The sequence below is a fragment of the Microdochium trichocladiopsis genome (assembly GCF_020744255.1).
Source record: "Microdochium trichocladiopsis strain MPI-CAGE-CH-0230 chromosome Unknown B0I36scaffold_8, whole genome shotgun sequence".
Taxonomy (NCBI): Eukaryota; Fungi; Ascomycota; class Sordariomycetes; order Xylariales; family Microdochiaceae; genus Microdochium; species Microdochium trichocladiopsis.
In genome coordinates this window covers 762,048-782,583 of record NW_025763551.1, presented here as the reverse complement: position 1 = coordinate 782,583, position 20,536 = coordinate 762,048, and the positions used below count along the sequence as shown (strand labels likewise).

General features: G+C 55.4%; 8 protein-coding genes across 8 annotated transcripts; 5 read left to right on the top strand and 3 right to left on the bottom strand.

Moving 5' to 3' along the window:
• Positions 1 to 470: 470 nt before the first annotated feature.
• B0I36DRAFT_365555 (uncharacterized protein) lies at positions 471 to 1,762 on the bottom strand (the record flags this gene model as incomplete). The annotated part of the gene is made up of 2 exons (XM_046159158.1): positions 471 to 1,624; positions 1,711 to 1,762. 2 exons carry the CDS (start codon positions 1,760 to 1,762, stop codon positions 471 to 473), a joined length of 1,206 nt encoding a protein of 401 aa, XP_046009128.1.
• A 4,955-nt stretch (positions 1,763 to 6,717) lies between these two features.
• B0I36DRAFT_150911 (DNA glycosylase) lies at positions 6,718 to 8,231 on the bottom strand. The gene is made up of 2 exons (XM_046148508.1): positions 8,061 to 8,231; positions 6,718 to 8,000 (listed from the first exon to the last, which is right to left on the bottom strand). Exon 2 carries the CDS (start codon positions 7,997 to 7,999, stop codon positions 6,761 to 6,763), a length of 1,239 nt encoding a protein of 412 aa, XP_046009127.1. The 5' UTR covers position 8,000; positions 8,061 to 8,231; the 3' UTR covers positions 6,718 to 6,760.
• Positions 8,232 to 9,914: 1,683 nt separating this feature from the next.
• B0I36DRAFT_365553 (Anp1-domain-containing protein) lies at positions 9,915 to 11,475 on the top strand (the record flags this gene model as incomplete). Its single annotated transcript, XM_046159157.1, has 6 exons — positions 9,915 to 10,087; positions 10,201 to 10,829; positions 10,886 to 10,933; positions 10,992 to 11,072; positions 11,132 to 11,266; positions 11,327 to 11,475. The coding sequence occupies 6 exons, from the start codon at positions 9,915 to 9,917 to the stop codon at positions 11,473 to 11,475; spliced, it is 1,215 nt and encodes a 404-aa protein (XP_046009126.1).
• On the top strand, positions 11,254 to 12,091 carry B0I36DRAFT_150888 (uncharacterized protein). The gene is made up of 2 exons (XM_046148507.1): positions 11,254 to 11,266; positions 11,327 to 12,091. Exon 2 carries the CDS (start codon positions 11,533 to 11,535, stop codon positions 12,046 to 12,048), a length of 516 nt encoding a protein of 171 aa, XP_046009125.1. The 5' UTR covers positions 11,254 to 11,266; positions 11,327 to 11,532; the 3' UTR covers positions 12,049 to 12,091.
• Positions 12,092 to 12,530: 439 nt separating this feature from the next.
• On the top strand, positions 12,531 to 13,480 carry B0I36DRAFT_150851 (uncharacterized protein). Its single transcript, XM_046148506.1, has one exon. The coding sequence runs from the start codon at positions 12,623 to 12,625 to the stop codon at positions 13,139 to 13,141; it is 519 nt and encodes a 172-aa protein (XP_046009124.1). The 5' UTR covers positions 12,531 to 12,622; the 3' UTR covers positions 13,142 to 13,480.
• B0I36DRAFT_329426 (ubiquinol-cytochrome C reductase complex 14kD subunit-domain-containing protein) lies at positions 12,760 to 14,215 on the bottom strand. The gene is made up of 3 exons (XM_046154714.1): positions 13,868 to 14,215; positions 13,487 to 13,649; positions 12,760 to 13,309 (listed from the first exon to the last, which is right to left on the bottom strand). Exons 1-3 carry the CDS (start codon positions 14,197 to 14,199, stop codon positions 13,214 to 13,216), a joined length of 591 nt encoding a protein of 196 aa, XP_046009123.1. The 5' UTR covers positions 14,200 to 14,215; the 3' UTR covers positions 12,760 to 13,213.
• Positions 14,216 to 15,833: 1,618 nt separating this feature from the next.
• Positions 15,834 to 17,085, top strand: B0I36DRAFT_375893 (mitochondrial carrier domain-containing protein; the record flags this gene model as incomplete). The annotated part of the gene is made up of 2 exons (XM_046160409.1): positions 15,834 to 16,173; positions 16,292 to 17,085. 2 exons carry the CDS (start codon positions 15,834 to 15,836, stop codon positions 17,083 to 17,085), a joined length of 1,134 nt encoding a protein of 377 aa, XP_046009122.1.
• Positions 17,086 to 17,755: 670 nt separating this feature from the next.
• B0I36DRAFT_433481 (uncharacterized protein) lies at positions 17,756 to 19,641 on the top strand. The gene is made up of 5 exons (XM_046162667.1): positions 17,756 to 18,250; positions 18,509 to 18,558; positions 18,698 to 18,737; positions 18,908 to 18,962; positions 19,052 to 19,641. Exons 1-5 carry the CDS (start codon positions 18,221 to 18,223, stop codon positions 19,153 to 19,155), a joined length of 279 nt encoding a protein of 92 aa, XP_046009121.1. The 5' UTR covers positions 17,756 to 18,220; the 3' UTR covers positions 19,156 to 19,641.
• Positions 19,642 to 20,536: the final 895 nt, after the last annotated feature.

The window sequence follows — 20,536 nt, the reverse complement described above, 5'->3', positions numbered from 1 at the left end:
TGCGTGAAATGCTGTACATCATTTGGACCGGGCGTGCCCGTTAAGTGATACACGTTCAGCGAGCTGCGAGAACTCAAGCTCTTCACGATGTGGGCATGACGGACACAGCTATCTTGAACTCAGCACCTTGCACGCAGAGCTTGTCATGCGAAGGACATTAGTTGCAGAGCACTGACGCCTCGAAGGTCTCATGCACGGGCGCTTGTGACTTGCGCGCGGATCGGTCACGAAAAGCCGAGTTCTTTCACATATTCCAAACCACAACACCCGAGATAAGGCAAAGAAAATAACATACGTCAGTATTAAGTCTAGCGAATCCTTGTACGTAATTCCAGTCGCTCCATGCGGCTGAACAATGACATGCGAGTTTTTCCACAACAATCGGACACTAAGAAACCGGATGTGATGACGCTCAGGAATGCGCTCGTGTTTCAATCCATCCATTCCACATCTCAACCCCTCCCAGCACCTTACAAGAAGGCAGTGTAGAAGACACCGACGGCACCAAGGCCGAGGACGGTGGCCATGTTGACGCCAATGAAAGCACCAGCGCTGTTGCCGTTGCCACTGTTGCCGCTGGTGCTGTTTCCGCTGCCGCCCTCGCCAGTGTTCTCGTTGGCGCTGGCGTTCTCCGCCACGCAGCTGATGCCACCCTGGACCTCGCTGCCCTTGTCAGCCTGGAACTTGTCGCAAGAGGACTTGATATCCTCAGTGGAGGTGATCTCGGCGGCACCGCGGACGTCGTCAAGGGCGGGGAAGGTGAAGTTCTCGAAAGAGCCACGGAGAGCGATGGCACCACCAATGTTCTCGAGCTTGCTGAAGCCGTTGATCTGGGACAGGGCGGTGTTGTTGGCAACAATGAAACCACCGCCAATGTCGGTCAGGAGGGGCATGGTGAGGTTCTTGAGCTGAGGGTTGCTGATGAACGAGAAAGTACCCTCCTCGAGCTTCGTAAGGTTGGGGAACGTGACGGAAGTGAAGTAGTTGGAGCTGAAGCTGGCGGAGCCGTTGATAGTCTTGAGGGCAGGGGCGCTGAAGGTGGTGACGTTGGAGATGGTCATGTTGGCGGCCCAGATCAGGTTGGGCATCTCCATCTGCATCTTGAGACCGTTGGCATCGATGATGACCTGGTCGCTGATGGTCTTGATGTTGGTCTTGAAGGTGACAATGTCACGGTTGTTGTTCAGGTTAAGGAAGGACAGGTTGTCGACGTTGATGCCGTCGAGGCTCTTGATGGTGGTATCGGCGACGAGGACGGACGAGGCCTTGGTGATACCGGGCGTGCCCAAGGTCGCACCAGTGAGTCTGCGGAGGGTAACCCACTCGATTGTGTCAACGGTCGAGAGCCTCTGGAGCTGCAGGCTGCTCATGGAGATAAGGTTCTTGAGCTGCAGAGCACCACCAATCTCGCCGAGGAAGCTAGCCGTCAGGGAGGTGATGTTCGGGTTGTCGAGAGCAATGAGGTCACCACCAATCTTCTCGAGGGCACCCAAGTTGACGTCACCAGAGAAGTCCTTGCTGATGAGGATGCTTCCATCGATGTCACCGCACTTGGCAATGGCGGTGGCATCAGCCGGAGACCGGATGGTAGCGGTAGGATCACTGCAGCCAACAGCGACGGCGCCTGTGAACAGTTAAGGGTCAGTCGACTGGTGCATGGCCTATTGCGTGTCTCGTGTCTCGAAAGACAAAGCTGTGCAGGAAACTCACCAGAGACGAAGCTCAGGGCCGCGACGGCGGAGGCGATCTGCTTGGTGTACATTTTGGACGCTATTGATGCGATTTGTTAGCTGGCGTGATTCAGACGCTGGTGAAGAAGCACCCTGTTGGAAGAGAGTCCAAGAATAAACAGAAGTTAGGCCAGGAAGCGGCCAGAGTGCATGTGCTTGCGAGGTAACAAAATTGTGAAAGCAAGACGGAGAATGGTGATCTCGTGATGATGACGTGCATGTAGCCGAAAGTGCTGCTGTGGGTGCCCCGGCAACCAGCCATTGACACGGCCATGCCAAGTTGCTCAGGTCGCCCCGACAGCGCAAGTGCCAGGCACAGGACAGCAACACCAGGCAGGCACGACTCTGCGCCAATCGCACCTGTGCTGCTTGTCGAGCATACAATCCGTCGTCCCAATCAGAGGTGCTTGGCCATGCCTGGATGATGCTCATAATCCAGGCATTGAGGCAAGCAACAGCACAGGGACCGCCGTGGGTGTTGCTGGCGTCTTTCTATGCTCGACTGCACGCGCAAGAAACTCAATTGTCTGCAATCTGCGAGATGCCGCAAGTCATTTGACTTGTACTGAGCAGCCAGGAGCCACCAGCATTGTAGTCTGATAATGTATGAAGGAGCAACGGCCTCGGAAGGACCATGGGCCGTGTTATCCCGACAGACACCACCGACATGGTATTCGGGCTTTGCGGAGCAAGCCACAGAGAATCGTGACGACAGCACACAATACGACGGTTTCTGTTGAGAGTGGCCGCGAGCACCGCTGCTGGTGTGGTGGTGGGCCGGTGCCTGTCGACGCGCGGCGTGTCGACACTGGTGGTCTTGGCACGGCCAATCAAGCGTCGCTTGGCTAGATCTCCATGCATAGCCAATGGCTATCGCAGCGGGAATTCTGGTGATTCTGCCAAAACCTCCGGTAGCCCAAGTGGCAGCGCACGCCTGGCTGTCGTCGCGATGCTCTGTGGTTTGCTGGTCCGCTCCCTCAGGGTGGTCGTGTCGTCGAGAACTGTGGTGGCTAGGACAATGCCATTGTGTCCAAAGGCCGAGGGCAGGGAAAGTGAAATAGCAGAGAAAAGCACGGCAACGTAGCACCGGTACCCGGAAGGAAATAAGTGAATCCAAACAGGCAGCGAAATGCCTCTCTACATACCTCTTTTTCTTCTGTTCTGTTATCAAACGGGATGCCGGAGCGGATTGCTTCTTAATCTGCGTGTCGAAGGTCGGTCGGAGTCGGTATGAGACGAGACGACGGCAACGACGCGTGGTGGACGGATGATATTAAAGCGAGGAAAATGATGGAGCAGGCGCTCTTTCCCCTGATACAGTGGAATATGGACAAACGAATGAATCCGAAGGGAGAAGAAGAGTAATGGCAGGATGGCAGCAGCAGGATTAGCAGCAGCGAGAGTGGCCGAGGAGGTAGAGGAGAAGGAGGAGCTCAGACTTGACACAGCCGGCCAGAGCAGGAGAACAAGAAACACGAGGCACGGGGCACCCGCCGGGAAAAGCCATGGCCGCGAAATTGGATCCTACGACGGTAGCTGGGACCTCACGACAAGGGGGGCGGGCGTGGTGTGGGTGGCATGGGTGTGCCTGCAAAGCCACGACCAAAAGCAGGGCCGCGTCCAACCCACCTGTGCCTTGGCATACTGCTCGAACCATGCATCGCCCAGGCACACTGTACTGCTGTATCAGATCGTGGCCCCCAAGCAGGCGAGCTACGACGGGCGGCTCGTGGGGTGCCGGTGCTTGGCCCCCGACCCATTGGGGCTCTCCACTCCAAGGCCGTAGAAAGGGGGAATCACCAGGCGCAACTTGCTGCTCCAGCTTCAGCAATGGTGAACTATGCTACTCTGGTAGTGGCGGTGTATTCACGCAAGCAACTTCGTTTGTACCATGACTTGTGTTCTAGACGGAGAGCACTGCTACTGGTAGCATCGCAGCAGTATCAAAGTCATGGGCATCACCAAGGCGCCACTATCAGCACGGGGAGGCAGCCTCAACCTTGACCAGTGGCGCACCACGCCGTCGATTAGCTGTGGGTAGATAGGTCCTTTTACTCCGTACCCCCGAAGGACCAATATCCACCCATGGCAACCGGCTCTGCAGATTCCAGCCCATGGCTGCCACCTCTTCTGATTGTGTATTGTCAAGCCTTGGAAGGGAAGATCTTTTTAAGAAACGATGTGCACGCGAATGCGGTGAGTGGTCAACAGGCCGTGTGGCTAACCCGAAAGAAAAAAAAAAAAACTTGGAAGTGAGGCACCCCTGGTTTGAGGCTCGCGTGCCAGACTGCGGTCGGAGTGGCATTATTTCAGCGTTGGCCAGATGGGCCTGCCGAGCGTAAGAGCCCCGGGAAGGCATGCTGTGACACCCTGCTCCACGATTGGAAGGGAGACGCCCGCTTGCCGTTGTGGACCAGATGTCGCCCATGACGGTGTTGACTACATAAGGATTTAGACACTGTCGAAAGCCTTGTCGTGGCCAGCATTGTTGTGTCTGGCGTTCGCATTCCCGCTGCGGGTTGGCGTGCGGCCAGCCTAGCCACCAAAGCCTGCCTGGTCTCTGAAGCAAGGTTGAGACACGCTTGCAGCTCTTAGTCTCAAGCCGCCTCCGAGGATGGCTCGTGCTGGGCCTGTCACACACATTGCCAGTCGTCGATGGCTGCCTCAATTGCTGTGCCCTTCTTTGGCCAGACGAGTCACTCGCAAAGCCAGTGACGTCGATGAAAGCTGTGGCATCGACAAATAGGCCTAGTCCGTTGACCAGTGCTCTTCTGATAGAGGTCAACACGATACATTATGCAGAAAGCCAAGACGTGTTACGGGTGCTTCTTCATGCCTGGAACGCGGACTTGCGCAATCTTACCCACTTTTGTCTAAGCTCACGCCCTCGCTCCATCGCTTCAACGTGCGGGGCAGACTGTATGGCACGGTCCAGACCCATGCTCTCAGATCAGGACCTGCTGAGGATGGCCATCTTGCAGTTCTGGGTGTTTGGAGACACCATCGGGAAAAGTTTATTTCGGTGTTTGTTCAAGTTTTCAGCGTTGTCTAGCGCGCCACAGTCGACGAAACAACCGATGCTGCTGCTGCAACTAATCCGTGAGCTGTCAAAGGCGGTCCAGTACTTGGCGGGTGCTATCTTCATACACGGCTAGGTCTGAAGATACTTCCCATGCTTAATGTGCCTTTGTGTGTTGCCATGGTGAAGAAAACCATATCCAGGTGTTTTGGGAAAATATGATCCGGCTTTGCTGCTCAGCTGCATTGGCCTCAACCGTGCTCAGCAACACAACAGCGATTGACACCATTCGATGCTGTCATAATTAACCACTGGACGGTGTTGATCACGAAGCGGCAGGTGCCCCTTGCTGGTTCAAGGGTTTAAGGATGCCCAGGCTCAGCAGACAATGGCGGACCACTGCACAGTCTGAGACAGGAGCCAGAGGATTCCAACGGCCACACAAACACAATGCCCCATGCGCCACGGTCACCGACCGAGGTTCTCACGCGCCGATGGCATGCAGAGAGCAACTCATCGTGACTAGGTTGGTACCACTGACTCGCAGTTGATGCGTTTCGGCGACTGTTCTGATACAGTTGTGTGCCTGATCATCGAGGGTGAATGCCGACGTAAAGTGCCTGATTTACGGCAGGGAGCAACAGAAGCAGAAAATGATCGGTCGATGACGACAGCTGTGGAGTTTGTCCGGGTGAGTGAATTGCTCGGTATTATTTGTTGATGCAAGAGGCCAGGCCGCCCCTGGGTGTGGTGGATGTCGTGTGGGCCGAGCAGCTGCTCTTCTCGGCGCGACTGCGTGGCTTCGCGGGCGGCGGCCGCCCATCCGGGCCAAGGAGTTGGCGCTCGTGAGGGATCCCACGGGACAGTCATGCTGCATCCCGGCCGGATCCTAGCGTGGTGCCTGAGCCTTTCTTCTGATGAGGAGGTGGAGAGGGGCAAAGGGCAGGCCCAAGCAGTTCATGAGTGGGTGGGTGGTCCAATCGGCGACCAGCACCTGCACGCTGTCTGGCCAGGATGCCCGCTGCACCAATTTGCTGCGCGCCTGCCTCCTTGAAAGTCCCTATTCCTGTGGGACAGCGCGCGCACACACACACACACACACTAGACACACAGGTGGACGAGCGCAGACGAAGATTGGCAGTTGATCCACAATGCCTGCTCGATCATCCGTGATAGACGCCGCTCCAGCGCTGTTGTATTGCGCCAAGCCTCGGATGATAGCTGATCGCATGCCACGGGCCTTTACGCAATTTCTCTCCCTCCTGGCCATATCAGTCTCTTAAGAAACGACCTTCTCATTGCAGATATCGTCATTTGGTTGATTTGCTATGAATCAAATAAGTGCCGCGTCCACTTCGACTCGCTTACAGAATGGCCAAGAGATACATAGAAGTCTTCGTCGTCATGTTTGACCAGCTATCTGCATCGACCTGGCCCCGCTCCCTGCCTTCCTAACCCTGGCCATGAAGCTACGATCGTCTAATAACGCATGCCGCTATGTCCCCCTTTGGTCTTTGATAGTGCTGGAAAGAGTGCTCCTCGCAAAGACTGCCAGTGTGCTGATCAGCCTATCGCTTCAGCTCTACGAAAGTTTCCAGTCCTCTTTCTGAATCGTCGGTCGACTCCTGGTGGTTTCATGGAATATTGATTTCCACGACGCTCAGTGCTTCAGATGCGATCTGGTGCTGTCAGTTGCAAATCGACGACTTATGAAGAGCTCTATGCTGAGCCCTCTTGGATACAGATGCAAGATATGGTGTCCTACATTGACATGTATAATTCCTTGTGCGGTTGTCCATAACTCACGGAGACCTACTGATCTACTCAGAGGACTGCATATCACACTTGGGAATTATGCCGGAGCGTACATGAAGACCGAGCGCAGGAGGCCAAATTCTGGCATTGCGCTGCCTTGGACGACGTAACGCCGTTTTGGGTTGCGCGTGAGTTACATTCCAATGTCCTCCGAGGGCAGATTGCATTAATCATACCGAGTAGCGGTCGGAAGGGCTCACTCCATCGTGCTAACATCCGTCTCCTCGACCCTCCACATATACCACATGAAGACGCTGCGATATGGCTTGAAGCGATCGCTCATCTCAACCATGTCCTGTTCAGACATGTACTTCCACTTGCCGCCTTTGTTCTTGAGCTTGGCCACATCCCGCCCGACGAACGCCGCCATGCCACGCTGGATGCCAAGGTCGCCGAGCGAGAAAACGTCCATCCGCTTGAGCGCAAAGCATGCAAACATCTCGACAGACCATTTTCCCAACCCGCGGACAGCGATGAGCTTTTCGAACATCTCCTCGTACGGTGCGTCGACAAGCATCTGAGCGCTCAGCTCTCCGCTGGCAAACTTCTGGGCAAGACCCTGCACGTACTCTGCTTTGCGCTGGGACAGGCCAGCAGAGCGAAGACGCTCAATGCTTGCGGCTGTGACGTCGGAAGGATGCGGGAATGACCGCTGTCTGGCGGGCGTTGAGTCCGGTGTCTGCTGTCCTTCCTCCTGCGGAGGATAGAAGAGCTCGACAAAGCGCTTCTTGATAGCCTTGGCGGCTGCGCCCGAGACCTGCTGGGATATGATCCCGCTGCAAAGGGACTCGAACGGGTCGATTCTCTCGGCCAGACCCTCGGGCGAGAACACCCGGCAGTGGTGTTTCTCGATGAGTGGCTTCATGCGCGCGTCTATTTTGATGAGATGAGCGCATGCTTCCTCGAGGATGTTGGCGGTGGTTGTTGCCCTCGATGGACTGCCGACGAGACCATTCGTCGCGCTGGACAGCTCCTGGGACAGCTTGGTCGGTGACTCGGGTAGACTCGCTGAACTGGGAGTCACAAGCCTCGAGGTCTCTGGGGACAGCAGCTGTGCATTTGTACCGCGTGGGTTGGCCAGACGGTTGACGGCTTTGGACCTGGCCACGAGCGGAGTTGTGCCATTGACTCGTGGCTCACCTAGTAGCTTTGCAGCATCTGGCGTTGGTGTTGCCGGAGGAGGAGGGGGCGTGACCGGCGGTGGTACCTTTGTCGCCCGACGTTTCTGGGGCGTCGTGGGCGGTTCTGAGGCCACTGCATTTGGTATTCTTCCTGTCTGATTTGCTTGAGATTCATCAACAGCGCTCGCCTTTCTTTTCCGTGATTTGGCCGCTGCAGGTGGTGGTGGCATCGCAGCAGCTAATCTTGCCGCTGCCGCTGGGGAGGCTTTGACCTCTGAAGCAGCGATGAGCCGCGCGGATCTTCGTGACGACATGCTGTCAAAGCAATTAGCAATAGCCACATCGAGGTGCCATAGAAACGGGTCCTGTACCTACGCCTTGCGTCTCTCAGACCTGCGAAATGCTGCTGGAAGTGGTGGACAATCGAAGACTGGCACGGAATGTGTCTACCAGGCTTGTACGGTGCTGTGAATATAAGCGTTGTAGGCTCAGGACCGGTTTGAGCTGCGAGGCGACCCAGTAGGCGCATTGAGTGTGATAACTTCAAATATGGGCCAATCGGTCAACAATCAGGTCAGACGCTTGAGCGGTGACCCGAAGCTGAAGAGGCTGATGAGTTTCGAGTGCTGTTATGGTTGCGACAGTAACAGCCCCTTCACGGTGATGGTCTCTAGCTTGTCACGCCCTTGCTTTGTCATCGTCGTCGCCCCTGGCCCTAGATGTTCCCGATGACGTCCCAGCCTCCGCATGCCCGCAAAACTTCAGCGATTTTGAAATGGACACGTCCGCTTGGAAATGTATACAATGCTCGAGGCTTTGGGACCATTACTGGAATCACCATCTCTATCATATCCTCGTTTTCGGCACGCAGCCGAGGTTGCTGGCAGGCGGCAGCGTAGGGCTCGCAAGGCGTGGCTCATGCGTTCTAGGATTACGTGGGACCATCCTCCCCCATAGTCGCGGCCCACAAGCTGGGAGTCTTCACAACGCCAGCCCGCTTCTATTTTAGGGCCATGGTACAATGCACGAGAAGACGGCCGACTGGGTCGAGGCTCTATATCGAGAAAGGAATAGAGCACATGTGTATTGAGGCGCAAGAAAGAACAAGGGATGCTCGCTTCGAACAAAAGCCCCAAACGGTCTGTCGTGCTCCATCATGGGCTGAAAGCAATACGGGGATCTCGTACCTTCAATGTACCTGGCATGCACACGAGGCTTTTGAGGCTCCACCGGCCCGATAAAGTAGTCCTTCCCGGCCTCATCAAGAGCAATAATAGACTTTTTCGGGGCGATGCCTCAACGTTGGCATCCTCGCGGTTTTCTGTTGCTGGGTTACTTGTAGGACAGTATGTTTTGTGCCATGCGTACTGGTGTGGAGCGCAAGGGACGGATCCTGTCCGCGCGTTCCTTGAGCTTGGCACCCCCAATGCAAGTGCTCTCTGGCCAGGCCAGTTCTGGCTGCGTGCCCAGGTGCGCAAGCCGCTGGCTGAACCCCTTTCTGCAGAGTCGAGGGCGGCCTGCCTTGCGCTTGCGTTCCCAGTGCTGACCGTTGGCAGTGCGGCCCACTGTCCCCGTTGGACCCCCCCCCCCAAAGCCAGCTAGGTCGGTCCACGGCCAATGCCCTGGGGCCTGAGTTGACACTGACAGATGGCTTGCTGCTCACTTGCAGCCAAGCTGTGTTGTGTGTGCGTGCTTGCATTGTGCCAGATCAGCCGAATTTCTAGCTCAATCTCGGCCCTCCAGCTCTGCCCTGCCCAGTGCCATCATCCGCCCACTATTCTCCAGACACTCGGCGCATCTCCCCAGACCTGCTGCCGACATCACTTCCTCCACCACGCCGCCATCGTCGCCCTTCTCGTCCTCACCCAGCTTGCGCACGAGGCTGCTCCGCTCCCCTCGCTCTACCTGCAAGAGGCCACGCTTCCAGTCAGCATTCTGCAGCCCGCGCTGCCGCCCTCAAATCATAGCCCCTGAGGCTGTGTTGTCCCACGCCCTTGCAGTGCCCGGGCCTGGATCAGTGCTTCAGCAAAGCGCAGCCCCGAACAGCTATTACGATCGTCCACCCCGAGCATCGTCGGTGTAACGATCCCAGACGACCGGGACGGAGACACAAGCTACATCCGCACGGGAGACAGTATACTCGACTCGACGCTGTTCGCAACCTGCCCACTCGCTCTCACGCCGTGTTAGGGTGGTTCTAGGACCACCCCAAGTGCTTCATTGCCCACAATGCTTCTCCCCAAAGGTGGTGTTTCGTGGAAGTCTGCAAAATCATCACTTCCCCCCACCAGGGCGATATGGCTCTTCATCACGAGAACACGGTTCCTCGTCTTCGTTGCCCTGATAGGCACCATATTACTGCTATGGCGTGGCATACGGACATCGGCCAATGATCTGCAAAGGTAATACTTCCTCCTTCCCGCCCGGCCTGACGCCAGTCTCCGCGATGGCTTCTTCCTCGTGAACCAGTGTCTGATTGTCGTAATCCCATTGCTGACACAATACTGCTGACTAGTTTCTACTGCTGGGGTCCCTCCAAACCGCCCATGGAGATGTCGCTCAATGAACATCAAGCGTGGCATGCCCACCTCCAGACACCCGTCATTTTCAACCACCACGCTCCGATCAAGGTCAACTCGTCTTCGATAGAACATGTCAACCTCAACAAACTCACCACCACCCCTCAGGCTGTGCAGAACGAGGAGCGCATCCTCATCCTGACGCCTCTCAAGGATGCTGCCCCGTACCTGTCCAAATACTTCGAGCTTGTGGCCGAGCTTACCTACCCGCACCATCTGATCGATCTCGCCTTCCTGGTCGGCGACTCGAAGGACGACACGCTCGGTGTTCTGGCCATGGAGCTGGACCGGATCCAGAAGCGTCCTGACAAGATTCCTTTCAACTCGGCCATGGTTGTCGAAAAGGACTTTGGCTTCAAGCTTTCTCAGAACGTCGAAGACAGGCACGGTTTCGAGGCTCAAGGTCCCCGCCGAAAGGCCATGGGCAAGGCCAGAAACTTCCTCCTCTCCGCCGCCCTCAAGCCAGAGCACTCCTGGGTCTATTGGCGTGATGTAGATATTGTGGACAGCCCAAGCAAGATCCTCGAGGATCTCGTGTCGCATGACAGGGACATCATTGTGCCGAGTGAGTTAATCGCTCAGAAACAAATGCGAAAGTCGTGTTACTAATCTCTACCACAGACATCTGGTTCCACCGATACGAGAATGGAGTCGACATTGAGGGCAGATGTAAGTTGTCGAAGCACACTTTACCGTCAATATGTTACTGACATACTGACTCCAATAGTCGACTACAACTCTTGGGTCGAATCGGACAAGGGTCGGAGACTTGCTGCTAGCTTGGACAAGGACGTCGTCCTGGCTGAAGGTACGATGCGGTACTGCGATTATTCTGTGAGCCTACCATGCTGACATCGTCGTATTTAGGTTATTCCCAATATGACACTGGAAGAACGTATATGTGCAGACTGGGAGACTGGCGCAACGACCCTCGCGAGGAGATGGAACTTGATGGTATTGGCGGTGTCAGCATTCTCGTAAAGGCTGATGTCCACCGTGCAGGTGAGTAACGGTAATCCCTCACAAGCTGTTTCTGCCCCGAGCTCACATGTTTGCACCTAGGCATCAACTTCCCCAGCTACGCTTTCGAGAACCAAGCCGAGACCGAGGGCTTCGCCAAGATGGCCAAGCGAGCTGGCTATGAAGTCATTGGCCTTCCGAACTATGTTGTCTGGCACATTGACACAGATGAGAAGGGCGGCAATGCCTAAGTCTTTCTGGTACGTCTCGATCGGGTCAGCAGCAGACCGCGGTCGAACGGAGGTCCTATGACTCGCTATACCCTGTGGTCATTTGAGGTAGTTCGGGGTACAAGGTCAAACATGCCAGCAAGGGAAAACCCGAGGACTGTCTACCGGTGGACAGGCGACACATGCACGACACGTGCTCTGCAAACGCCCGTGACCTCTACGTCAACTATCATCAGGACTCAATTAGACATGGAGAGAACTGTCCATTTCGAGGGCGGAACTCCCTACTACATAAGCGTTCATTGTAAACCCTTCATCTCAGGCCAACCGCCTTCACCACTACTGCCTAGGAGTCATGTCATTCTACTTTGGGTTGGGAACGAAGCAAGCATACATGTGTGGTTTGGAGCCGTGCTGTATGCTGGGGCCGGTGTGGTCGTCTGGTGGTATGAGTTGGTATATAAAGCGAGCAAAATCGGTTGGCGAATGACAGGCCAGCAGCGAGACGGGGGACTCTTGACTGGCGCCTCTACTTTTCAGCGGGTTTTGGGGTGTCCAAGGTCAAAAGATCGTGGTGTGATATGGATGGGATGACCAAGGCAGGAATGGGAGGAATGGCTTATGCGACCAAAAAAGAAAGGCAACCCGGCCTCCCACATAATTACCAAACCACGCGACTACTAATCACTACTATCATCTGGGAAGTTCAAAGTCTTCATAGAGCTGTATATAAAGTTCGTTTTTCTTTGAATCCCTTTTTTTCTGTCCGATGCAGAAGAAGAAAATCATGCGTGAAGACTCGTGACGTCGTGCTATGAAGTTAGTTCTCGCACTCACGGACGACATGTTCTCCGGTTCCTGCTCTAGCCCGCGAAGGCCTACGAAACCCAAAGGACTGAAACGCGAAAAGGGACCAGAGTAGTGGTGTGTATCGCACAATATGGTTTAGACGGTCCTCCCACAACAGACGGCGGACGGTTGTGACGAGTTTTTGCACATATACATTGCCGCGGGTGAACTCCTGTGCTGCTGCTACTTAACTGTCATGGCATAGGTAGCCCTCGTCCCGAGTCTCTGGGCAGAAGAAGACCTAATGTACAACACACCCAGTCGGGAGGCATGCCTTCTTTCCTGTCCGTAATACCATCGATGTCAACTTTGGTACAACATGGTGATCGTCGGAAGGAGCCCCGTCGTCTATGGCACGTGTTGTCCCGTCGTGGGAATTTATCAGGAAGGTCGGTTTGAGCTTTCGCCATTTCATGGATTCCTGCGATTTTCGCCATCGTGCAGGAAGATAACATTCGAAAACAAATTGCGTCATAGCGTTGAGGCCCAGGCGCGTGGTGGCGGTGGTGGCCAGAAATCTGGCGAACGACAATGTAAGAGGGGGTTATTCTCCTGGCCTGTCCATCTGCGGTCGTCTATTGCCTCGCTTCTAAAATGTAGCTATAATTGTACAATGTTTCCTGGGCGGAGCCACCTTTTTTCCTCTGAAAAAGAAGTGCATCGCTCCTGGGCTCAGGCCATATATGCCCGAGGTTTCTCAGGGTTGGCGAAGTCCACGGGCGCTCGGCTCTTCCACGACTCTTCCTCGCTACGCCGCAGCTCCTCCGTCGTTGTGCTGTACAGAACACAGTACGCAGTTCATGGCTCTCGCGCCTTTTCGTTGTCCAGTGCCACGTAAAGTGATTTCGTCCCGCTTGCTACGTTCTCATCTCCTGGTCATAATCAAGACTGCCTTCCCCCATATACACATTTAGTGGTTCTTGATGATGGTCAAGGAGTCGAGGGCCTCTCTCTCCTTGTTCTCGGCCTTGATTTGCTCAATGATGGGGACCAAGTACGGGACATCCTGTAGAATTCACATTGTCAGTGTATGTCCTCAATATGTCGCACTGGTTTGCCCGGTATTGTCCAGTGAGCGTGGTGTCTTTGAACACTAGCCCTCCCTCCCTGCAGTACGGGCTGCCGCGCAAAGGCCGCCTTGTTCTGCTGCTGCCTTGCCTCCTCGATAATGAAAATGACTGACCTCCTCGGGCTTAGTCCACTGCTCCTTGGGCAGGAGCTTGTGTGTCAGGGAGCACTGGAAAGCGCGGCGGAGGCGGTAGACACGGTCGTACGATTCCTTGGGCGGGAGGCGCTTCAGCGCGAGGATGACATCCTCATTCTCCTCGACAATCAGGTCATCGGCCCTGTCCGCAACAATCTACGCGTTAGCATTTGCGTCTCGGGTTCTTCTAGCCATGTCGTTGTGATGAAAGATGTCGTAATCGAAGCCGGCGGGAAAATAAGGCGCTCGACTACGGGGACTGCATTGAGGGCAGATGATGTACGTCGATTGGATTGACGAGTGGCGTGGTTCGATATGGGTGCGTGCGTGCGTGCGGGAAAAGACGGAGTGGGCATGTACCTGAGGCCGAGCTGGCGGTAGCCGGCGGCGTTGGTGTACCAGTTGGCGACGGGCTTGAGCATGTTGTAGAGCCATGGCTTCTTCATGACGAAGCCCGCGAGGGAAGGGTAGGCAGACATGGTGGGCGGTCGTGGTCGGGGGTCGTCGAGCGGCGGCCGGGTTCGCGATGCTTGCTGTGGTGGAGGTTGAGATGGTGGATTGGACTGGGCCAGCAAGCACAGAGCCTTGGTGAAGATTCGGCTGGGAGAGAGGCCTGACTGGAGCCCTTGGAAATGTCGCAACGCTGAGTGGACAAGGGACCCGTTTCTGCAAGTGCAGACCTGGCAAGCCATCTCTGCTCGCCCGTGCTTCCAGCCCGGAGGCGGCTATGCCTACCCGGTAGATGAGCAATGTCCATGAAGTCAGCACTCCCAGCGGCAGCTTATGTCAGCAAGGCCAGGGACCAACTCTACGAGATGCGTGTAATTCACTTGCCTCGAGATTCAAGTGAGGTGGACGCAACAAGGTCACGTGTAGCTGGCTGGGCCCAGATCCGCCCCAAACTATTATTTTGGCTCTGGCTCAAACCAAGGGCATCTGGGTAGGCCGCCGCAGGGGTCCTGACAGGAGGACACCAATCCGTTGAGCTTCCTCGAGACAACTCATAGGTTGTGCTTGTGTGCCTCGAGCTCCATGGTTGATCGCAGCATGCCACCAAGAATCATTACCTGCAACGGCAGGTCCACCCATGAGGCCAAATTGGAGGCTGGCGTTTCTGTCCTTGCCACGACACCACCAGCTGCCGGGTCAGAATGTATCGTATTGACCGTTTTACATGGGCATGGGCTTGCAGCATGCATCTTGCGACCCGACCCTCGGTTCGGATGATCTCGCTTACCATTGACGTAACGCCTGGCTGGATGTGCGGCATGTGTGCGCGTGCACCACCACGCGTCTGGCCTGGATACCGTTATCGGGGAAAGTGGGATGCCTGTGCCGTCATCTTGCATCCCTGGCGTGTCTACCAACACGTGTGGTCATTTGCACCTGTCCATGCATGACTGAAGGTGCTCTGCCAAAGTCTCTGCGTGCTCGGGGTTAAAAAAAGAGATCTCCCTCAGTTCATGGCTCTTGTGAGAAGCAGCGCAGTGTAGAGCACAGCGCCTTCGGGTAGATGGGAAGGCGGATCTGCTGTGCCAAGGTGATTCCAGCGGCTCGCCTCTAGCGCAAGCCTGGCCGCCGCCGTCACTGGCAAGAGCACCTGTGGGGGCCACCTGTACGCTGAACGACCCGCCCACCGCCCACTTCCTGCTCCTGCTCCTGCCTCCTGCCGGCCGCCGCCGGACCATCGTCGCCAGGCCCAGCAGCAGCAGCACCGCTCAACACATCCTCCGTCTCTTCCGCCAACCCGAAACTCAAACCACAATCACGACCACCATAACCACGGCCTTTGCCGCAGCCTTTATTCGACGCCCTGCAACGCCCGTGGCCAGCCCAGTTCCTATCGACACGACGTCCAGCTAGCATCGCTGTAATCGAGGATAGTCCACACCGCACACGCCAATGGCCGGTCTCCGCAGGTAGTTCCAGTGTCGACGGTGCCTCTGCGTGGGAGCATTCCCCGCACGCCGCACACCAACTCACCCACTCCGATCCGACCGCCAGCCAGCTTCGCAAAGCGTCCCAGCACAATCACGAGCGCGCTCTAATTCCTCGACTACGTCTTTCAGCAACATATCTTTGCCTTTCGGGGGTCTCTGAACCAGGTCAGAGGCCCCACCTGTGCCAGTTCTCGCTCTGGGTAGCGCCTCTGGACATTGGGATGTCTCACGATCCGGTCCTCGCGCGCACGACGGAGAGTTCCTCTCCAGCCTCGACAGATCATGTCACGAGGACGCCTAACTCGACCTCGACACACATCCAGACTGGCGAATCCTTCTCACAAGTTGTAGCCGCCATGGACCTCCACAACTCGCCAAGCATAACAATGTTGCAGAAGTGGGCGACAGGCGCTTCCGAGTCGCAGTTCAATGCCCTGGCTGGAGCGTTAGGCGGTCTTACCTCTGGCATCGTGACGTGTCCGCTCGATGTCATCAAGACCAAGCTGCAAGCCCAGGGTGGCTTCATGACCATCGCTAAGGGCAGGCATGTCAGCCACCACAAAGTGTACGAAGGTCTCACGGGCACTGCCCGAGTGATATTGAAGGACGAAGGAATCAGAGGGTTATATAGGGGCTTGGGACCCATTATTCTCGGCTATCTCCCCACGTGGGCGGTGTGGTTTACAGTGTACAACAAGAGCAAGATGTTCCTGGCCGAGAAGGAGTGTAAGTGCTGTCATTCTAACTTGACGCTGACAGGAAGGTCTCCATCTCGAACTTGGGATTCGTGTGCCTGCCTGTGAACAGGAACCGATATCAGCTGCTGACCGGCTTGTGACTCTAGTGGTGCAAAATCAGAACTTCATCAATTTCTGGTCATCGATAGTGGCGGGCGCAAGCAGTACCATCGTCACGAATCCGATATGGGTGATAAAGACAAGACTCATGTCGCAGTCTTCTACAGGACATGGGGCTCCCGTCTCAGCTTTTCCCAGGCCGGGCTCAACACCAACCTCGAGGCCGTCGATCAACTCCCCTTGGCACTACAACTCAACACTCGATGCCGCTCGCAAGATGTACTCCTCAGAAGGAGTTCTCTCATTCTACTCCGGGCTCTCGCCGGCACTTCTCGGTCTGACTCACGTGGCAGTGCAGTTCCCCGTATATGAGTACCTGCGAACAAAATTTACAGGGCAAGGCATGGGCGAGATTGGAAAAGGAGAGAGCGAAAAGCGCCATTGGCTTGGACTTCTTTCGGCGTCCGTCATGTCCAAGATTTTGGCAAGCTCAGCAACATATCCCCACGAAGTGATTCGCACGCGATTGCAAACACAACGTCGCCCAGCCGCTGGAGTGGAATACTTCCCAGGGCATGACCCCAAGAGTGCTTCCGGTGTCAAAGCGGCAGCTGCCGTGCCTAAGTATAGAGGTGTGCTCATGACGTTCCGCACCATACTGCTCGAAGAAGGCTGGAGAGCATTCTATGCCGGCATGGGGGTTAACATGATGCGGGCCGTGCCAGCCGCCACGGTCACCATGATGACATATGAGTTTGTGATGCAGCATCTTCACGCAGCCAAGGCAGAAGGGCGGAGGATAAAGAATCAGATGGGAGCGGATGAAACACGAGACCCCTGATCTTCAGGACAACGGGAGACATTGGGAACCTCACTCACCAAAGCTCTGAAACGCCCGTACAAAACTGCCGCCAGCCACATGGAAGGTGTGGTCAAATCAACTCATAGACGACTGCTGGCCTTGGACCAATCGACTCACGGATGATCATTGATCGACGATACAAGAAAAGCACGAGCAGTGGACGTGGCGGAATCGGACCTCAGGCCGCCTGACGGTCGTTGTCCAGCTGGGTGGACGAGCCCTGCGACAGGCCATAGCTTGGCAGCAGAAATCAGGACAATCTGCACAAGCAGGGCACGCGAGAGGAGCAAGTCGAGGACTTGATTTGATTTGAGCATCAGCCAATGGAAGAGATACCCTTTTCTTGTAGGTATAGAGGATTTGATGAGTACACACTTCATACGCGCGCACATACACGCAGATATTCAGCATGCATGCAATCTAGTACAATTTGAGAAGACCACTTGGGTTTCTTTTGGCCTTTGCTTTTCTACAACATGAAGTCGTCTGCAGCAGTCCACACATGACCACGCGCAGATTCGTCACCACGTGAATAACCAGTTTGGTCTTTGCAAAACCGGTGGGACTGGCAGACTTCGAGGGCGCCAACCTGCGCAGATGTGTTTGGGTAAATAAAAAATACATGGTAAGTGGTGGTTACGGCTCATCACTACCCCAGTGCTTGGGTGGGTGTAACCTTTAGGATCTTAGCGCCCTGGGACAGGGATGTCCTTTTAAGGCTGCGCGCCTCGATTGACTCCGCTCCATTAACATCGTATGATCTCTGTCCTTCAGAGCTAGCTTTTTGTCTCTCTTACAAGCGCTATATCCCCCAAACAAAAGTTCGACCCCAGCTCTGCGCCGCTGTCCATTGAAACTGTCACCAATCTGCAGACGAACAGGGCGCAACTGGCCAATTCTGACAACCCACCTGGACGCTCATTTCCATGCAAAGCTGGGAGAAGGACCGGCGTTCCCATCTTGGATCCAGAGGAGAGAAGACAATACAGAGACACAGAAAAAGAGGTGTCCAGCCCTGAACTCTTTCTTATGGGTGGCATGAGGGGACGGGAATCGGAGTGAAATAAAAAAGTGAAAAGAGTCATCGGAGAAGAGCCGCAAGGCAGAAGCAGCGATGTTTTCGAAAGGAAACTTGACGCCAAAAGTACGTTCTCTATCTCTCTCACCTTGCTTCCTGCCGCTCGCCTGCCGGGCCGCACAACACCCTCTTTTTTGGTGGCGCGAAGAGATCAACGTATGCCAGGAAGGGGGCGGGGGGTAAAGGACCTTTGGCCTCCCCCAGGGTTTTCTGTCCAAGGTCAAGACGGTGGGATGGGCAAATCTGCCGAGGGCAAGAGAGGTGAACGCACGAAAATTGCTGACATGTGTTGCGCCCTCCTTGGGCGCGTGGGGTTTGGGCCAGACAGTAATGGCGCCTGCCGCGGCGTTCACCATGGCTTGCGTGCTGTTTGCGTACGTACTTCACACACACACACGTTCTCTCTACTTATCATTCGGCTGTTCCTTGCTTGCTTTTGGAGGATAGCAGGATGCCAAGTTGAGAGCACAGAGTTGGGAGCTGACCCGAGGTTTGCCTTTGCTTGAGTAACAGGTATACTAGATCGTCGATCAAGGAGGCTCGGCGTAGTGCCGTAAGTGGTCTCTTCTTCTTCTTGGACATGAGAGTATGATCAGCCGCGTCCGGCTGGTCGGACGGCCGTAGGCGTGGGCGTGGACTCTCGGCTCTTGTGGCGCCGCGGCTGGTGGTCTGTCAAGAAAAGGGCTGTGGTATATTGGCTAATCGGTATTGACGTCTCTACAGCGTTCGACTCGGGAGACACAGTCTGGCCCGCATCGGTATGGTCGGCATGACGAGGGTAAGGAAACAAATCAGGATCGCAAGTTGTAGTGAGACAAAATGAAGATTGGGATGGTAATAGGCATTGGCGAGGTTGCCCTCGAATAGCAGCAGGAGATCCAGCAACAAGCATCGCTTCGGGCAAACGGGCAAGAAGCGCTTGGGTGGCGTCCTTCTTCCCGCGGAAAGAGTCGGACTGCTCTTCGGCTTAAAATCTTGTACGACCGGAGTTGCAAACCTCATTTCTGGGAAAGGCATTGCGAGAATCATTATCGCGGATCATTGATAGAATGAGAATGGCAAGCTCCAGGATGCAAGTCTAAGCCTATTGCCAATGCCGGCACAATGGACACGGCGTTCTGGGAGACCGCCAGTGAAAGGAAGCCGGCTCGCCGGCCATAGTAAGAGCAGGCAGGATAGCACCTACGGGATGAACGTGGGATGATACGATGGGGGGTAGCTAACGAGGAGGAGATCCAACGTCAGGTCTGCCGTGATTTCGAGCCAGAAACGGCGTCAATGGCGGACGACAACCGAGAAGTTGCCACCGTCATCTCAGTAGGAAACATGGGTGCTGAATTTGATCGACCCTGAAATCAAAGCAAAATGACACGCTCGTATGGGTTTTTAGAAGTGGCAATGTTGGGTTTCCCATGCTTGACCTTCGGCTGCGCAGATGGGATGACTGAATGTGGAGTGGTTCCCGCTAATTGTGACAAGATCTGACACACCGCGAGCCGAACTCCGACTTGAAATTGAGATGTGCAATTTCGGCAAGAGGGCATTTCATTTCGTGCTCTGCCGTACTTGGCCTGCGAGGCAACCAGGCAAGAGGTTGCCTGAAACCTGCCATGACGTAGGTGTGTCATGTCATGTCTATATGTAGGTGGCAGTGGGGCCGATTGTTTCTTGACACCTTGAGAAGAAGGGTCCAGCCCGCCCAGACGGGTGATTGAGGGAGATTTGGGGTTGGAGGAAACGTGCCAGTGGTCCGTGTTGGAAATACAGTATGCCCTGGGGTGGCTCGCGGCGGAACGCGTACCCGTTGATGATCTCGTGTTCGTGGGGTGCCGTCTGCCTCCGCGAGATCCTTCCTCCATCTGCAACAGAAATAAACTCGTTTTGGCGCTTTCGAAGTCTTTCGAGCATCAGCGGCCGCAGGATTGTCAACCTGGCGAGGCACAACCCATCTCCATGAAAATCTTTCTCTTGTTATCGTGGTTCATGGGCAGCCCCGCCTGCCGCAGCAACGGCCCTAGGTAGTAGGGCCTTAAGTCCCACAGGGCTGACTTGCCATCCACTGGGGTCCTCTGAGCACCATCTTTTGTCTTCCCATCCGTCGCCGGCCTTTCCGATCCTCGTGAAGCGTGCAATCGTGGGCGAGGCAGTCGATTCGCATCTGCTCTCCACACCACACTCGGTTTTCTTTGCTGCTACTCATTCACCATTTCCAGACTTTCGATGGCTAGCCGACAGTGTTTGTGATGGGTGTGGTCAGCAAAGCTGAAAAGGGAACCCAGTCTGGAGAACGCCTTGCGGCGACCCTAGCTTCAGCCCACCCCGTCATCTGTGCCGTCCTAAGAATGGAACCGC

What these genes read in the sequence shown, in the direction of transcription:
- B0I36DRAFT_150911 (XM_046148508.1), bottom strand. Translation starts at nt 7,999, where the DNA reads ATGTCGTCACGAAGATCCGCGCGGCTCATCGCTGCTTCAGAGGTCAAA.
- B0I36DRAFT_329426 (XM_046154714.1), bottom strand. Translation starts at nt 14,199, where the DNA reads ATGGCTTGCCAGGTCTGCACTTGCAGAAACGGGTCCCTTGTCCACTCA. An exon ending in TACCGCCAGCTCGGCCTCAG is followed by an intron (nt 13,650 to 13,867) that starts GTACATGCCCAC and finishes TGTTGCGGACAG; the next exon opens with GGCCGATGACCTGATTGTCG. An exon ending in AGTGGACTAAGCCCGAGGAG is followed by an intron (nt 13,310 to 13,486) that starts GTCAGTCATTTT and finishes TGAATTCTACAG; the next exon opens with GATGTCCCGTACTTGGTCCC.
- B0I36DRAFT_150888 (XM_046148507.1), top strand. Translation starts at nt 11,533, where the DNA reads ATGACTCGCTATACCCTGTGGTCATTTGAGGTAGTTCGGGGTACAAGG.
- B0I36DRAFT_433481 (XM_046162667.1), top strand. Translation starts at nt 18,221, where the DNA reads ATGTTTTCGAAAGGAAACTTGACGCCAAAA. An exon ending in AAGGAAACTTGACGCCAAAA is followed by an intron (nt 18,251 to 18,508) that starts GTACGTTCTCTA and finishes GGTTTGGGCCAG; the next exon opens with ACAGTAATGGCGCCTGCCGC. An exon ending in GTATGGTCGGCATGACGAGG is followed by an intron (nt 18,963 to 19,051) that starts GTAAGGAAACAA and finishes GCCCTCGAATAG; the next exon opens with CAGCAGGAGATCCAGCAACA.
- B0I36DRAFT_150851 (XM_046148506.1), top strand. Translation starts at nt 12,623, where the DNA reads ATGGTGATCGTCGGAAGGAGCCCCGTCGTCTATGGCACGTGTTGTCCC.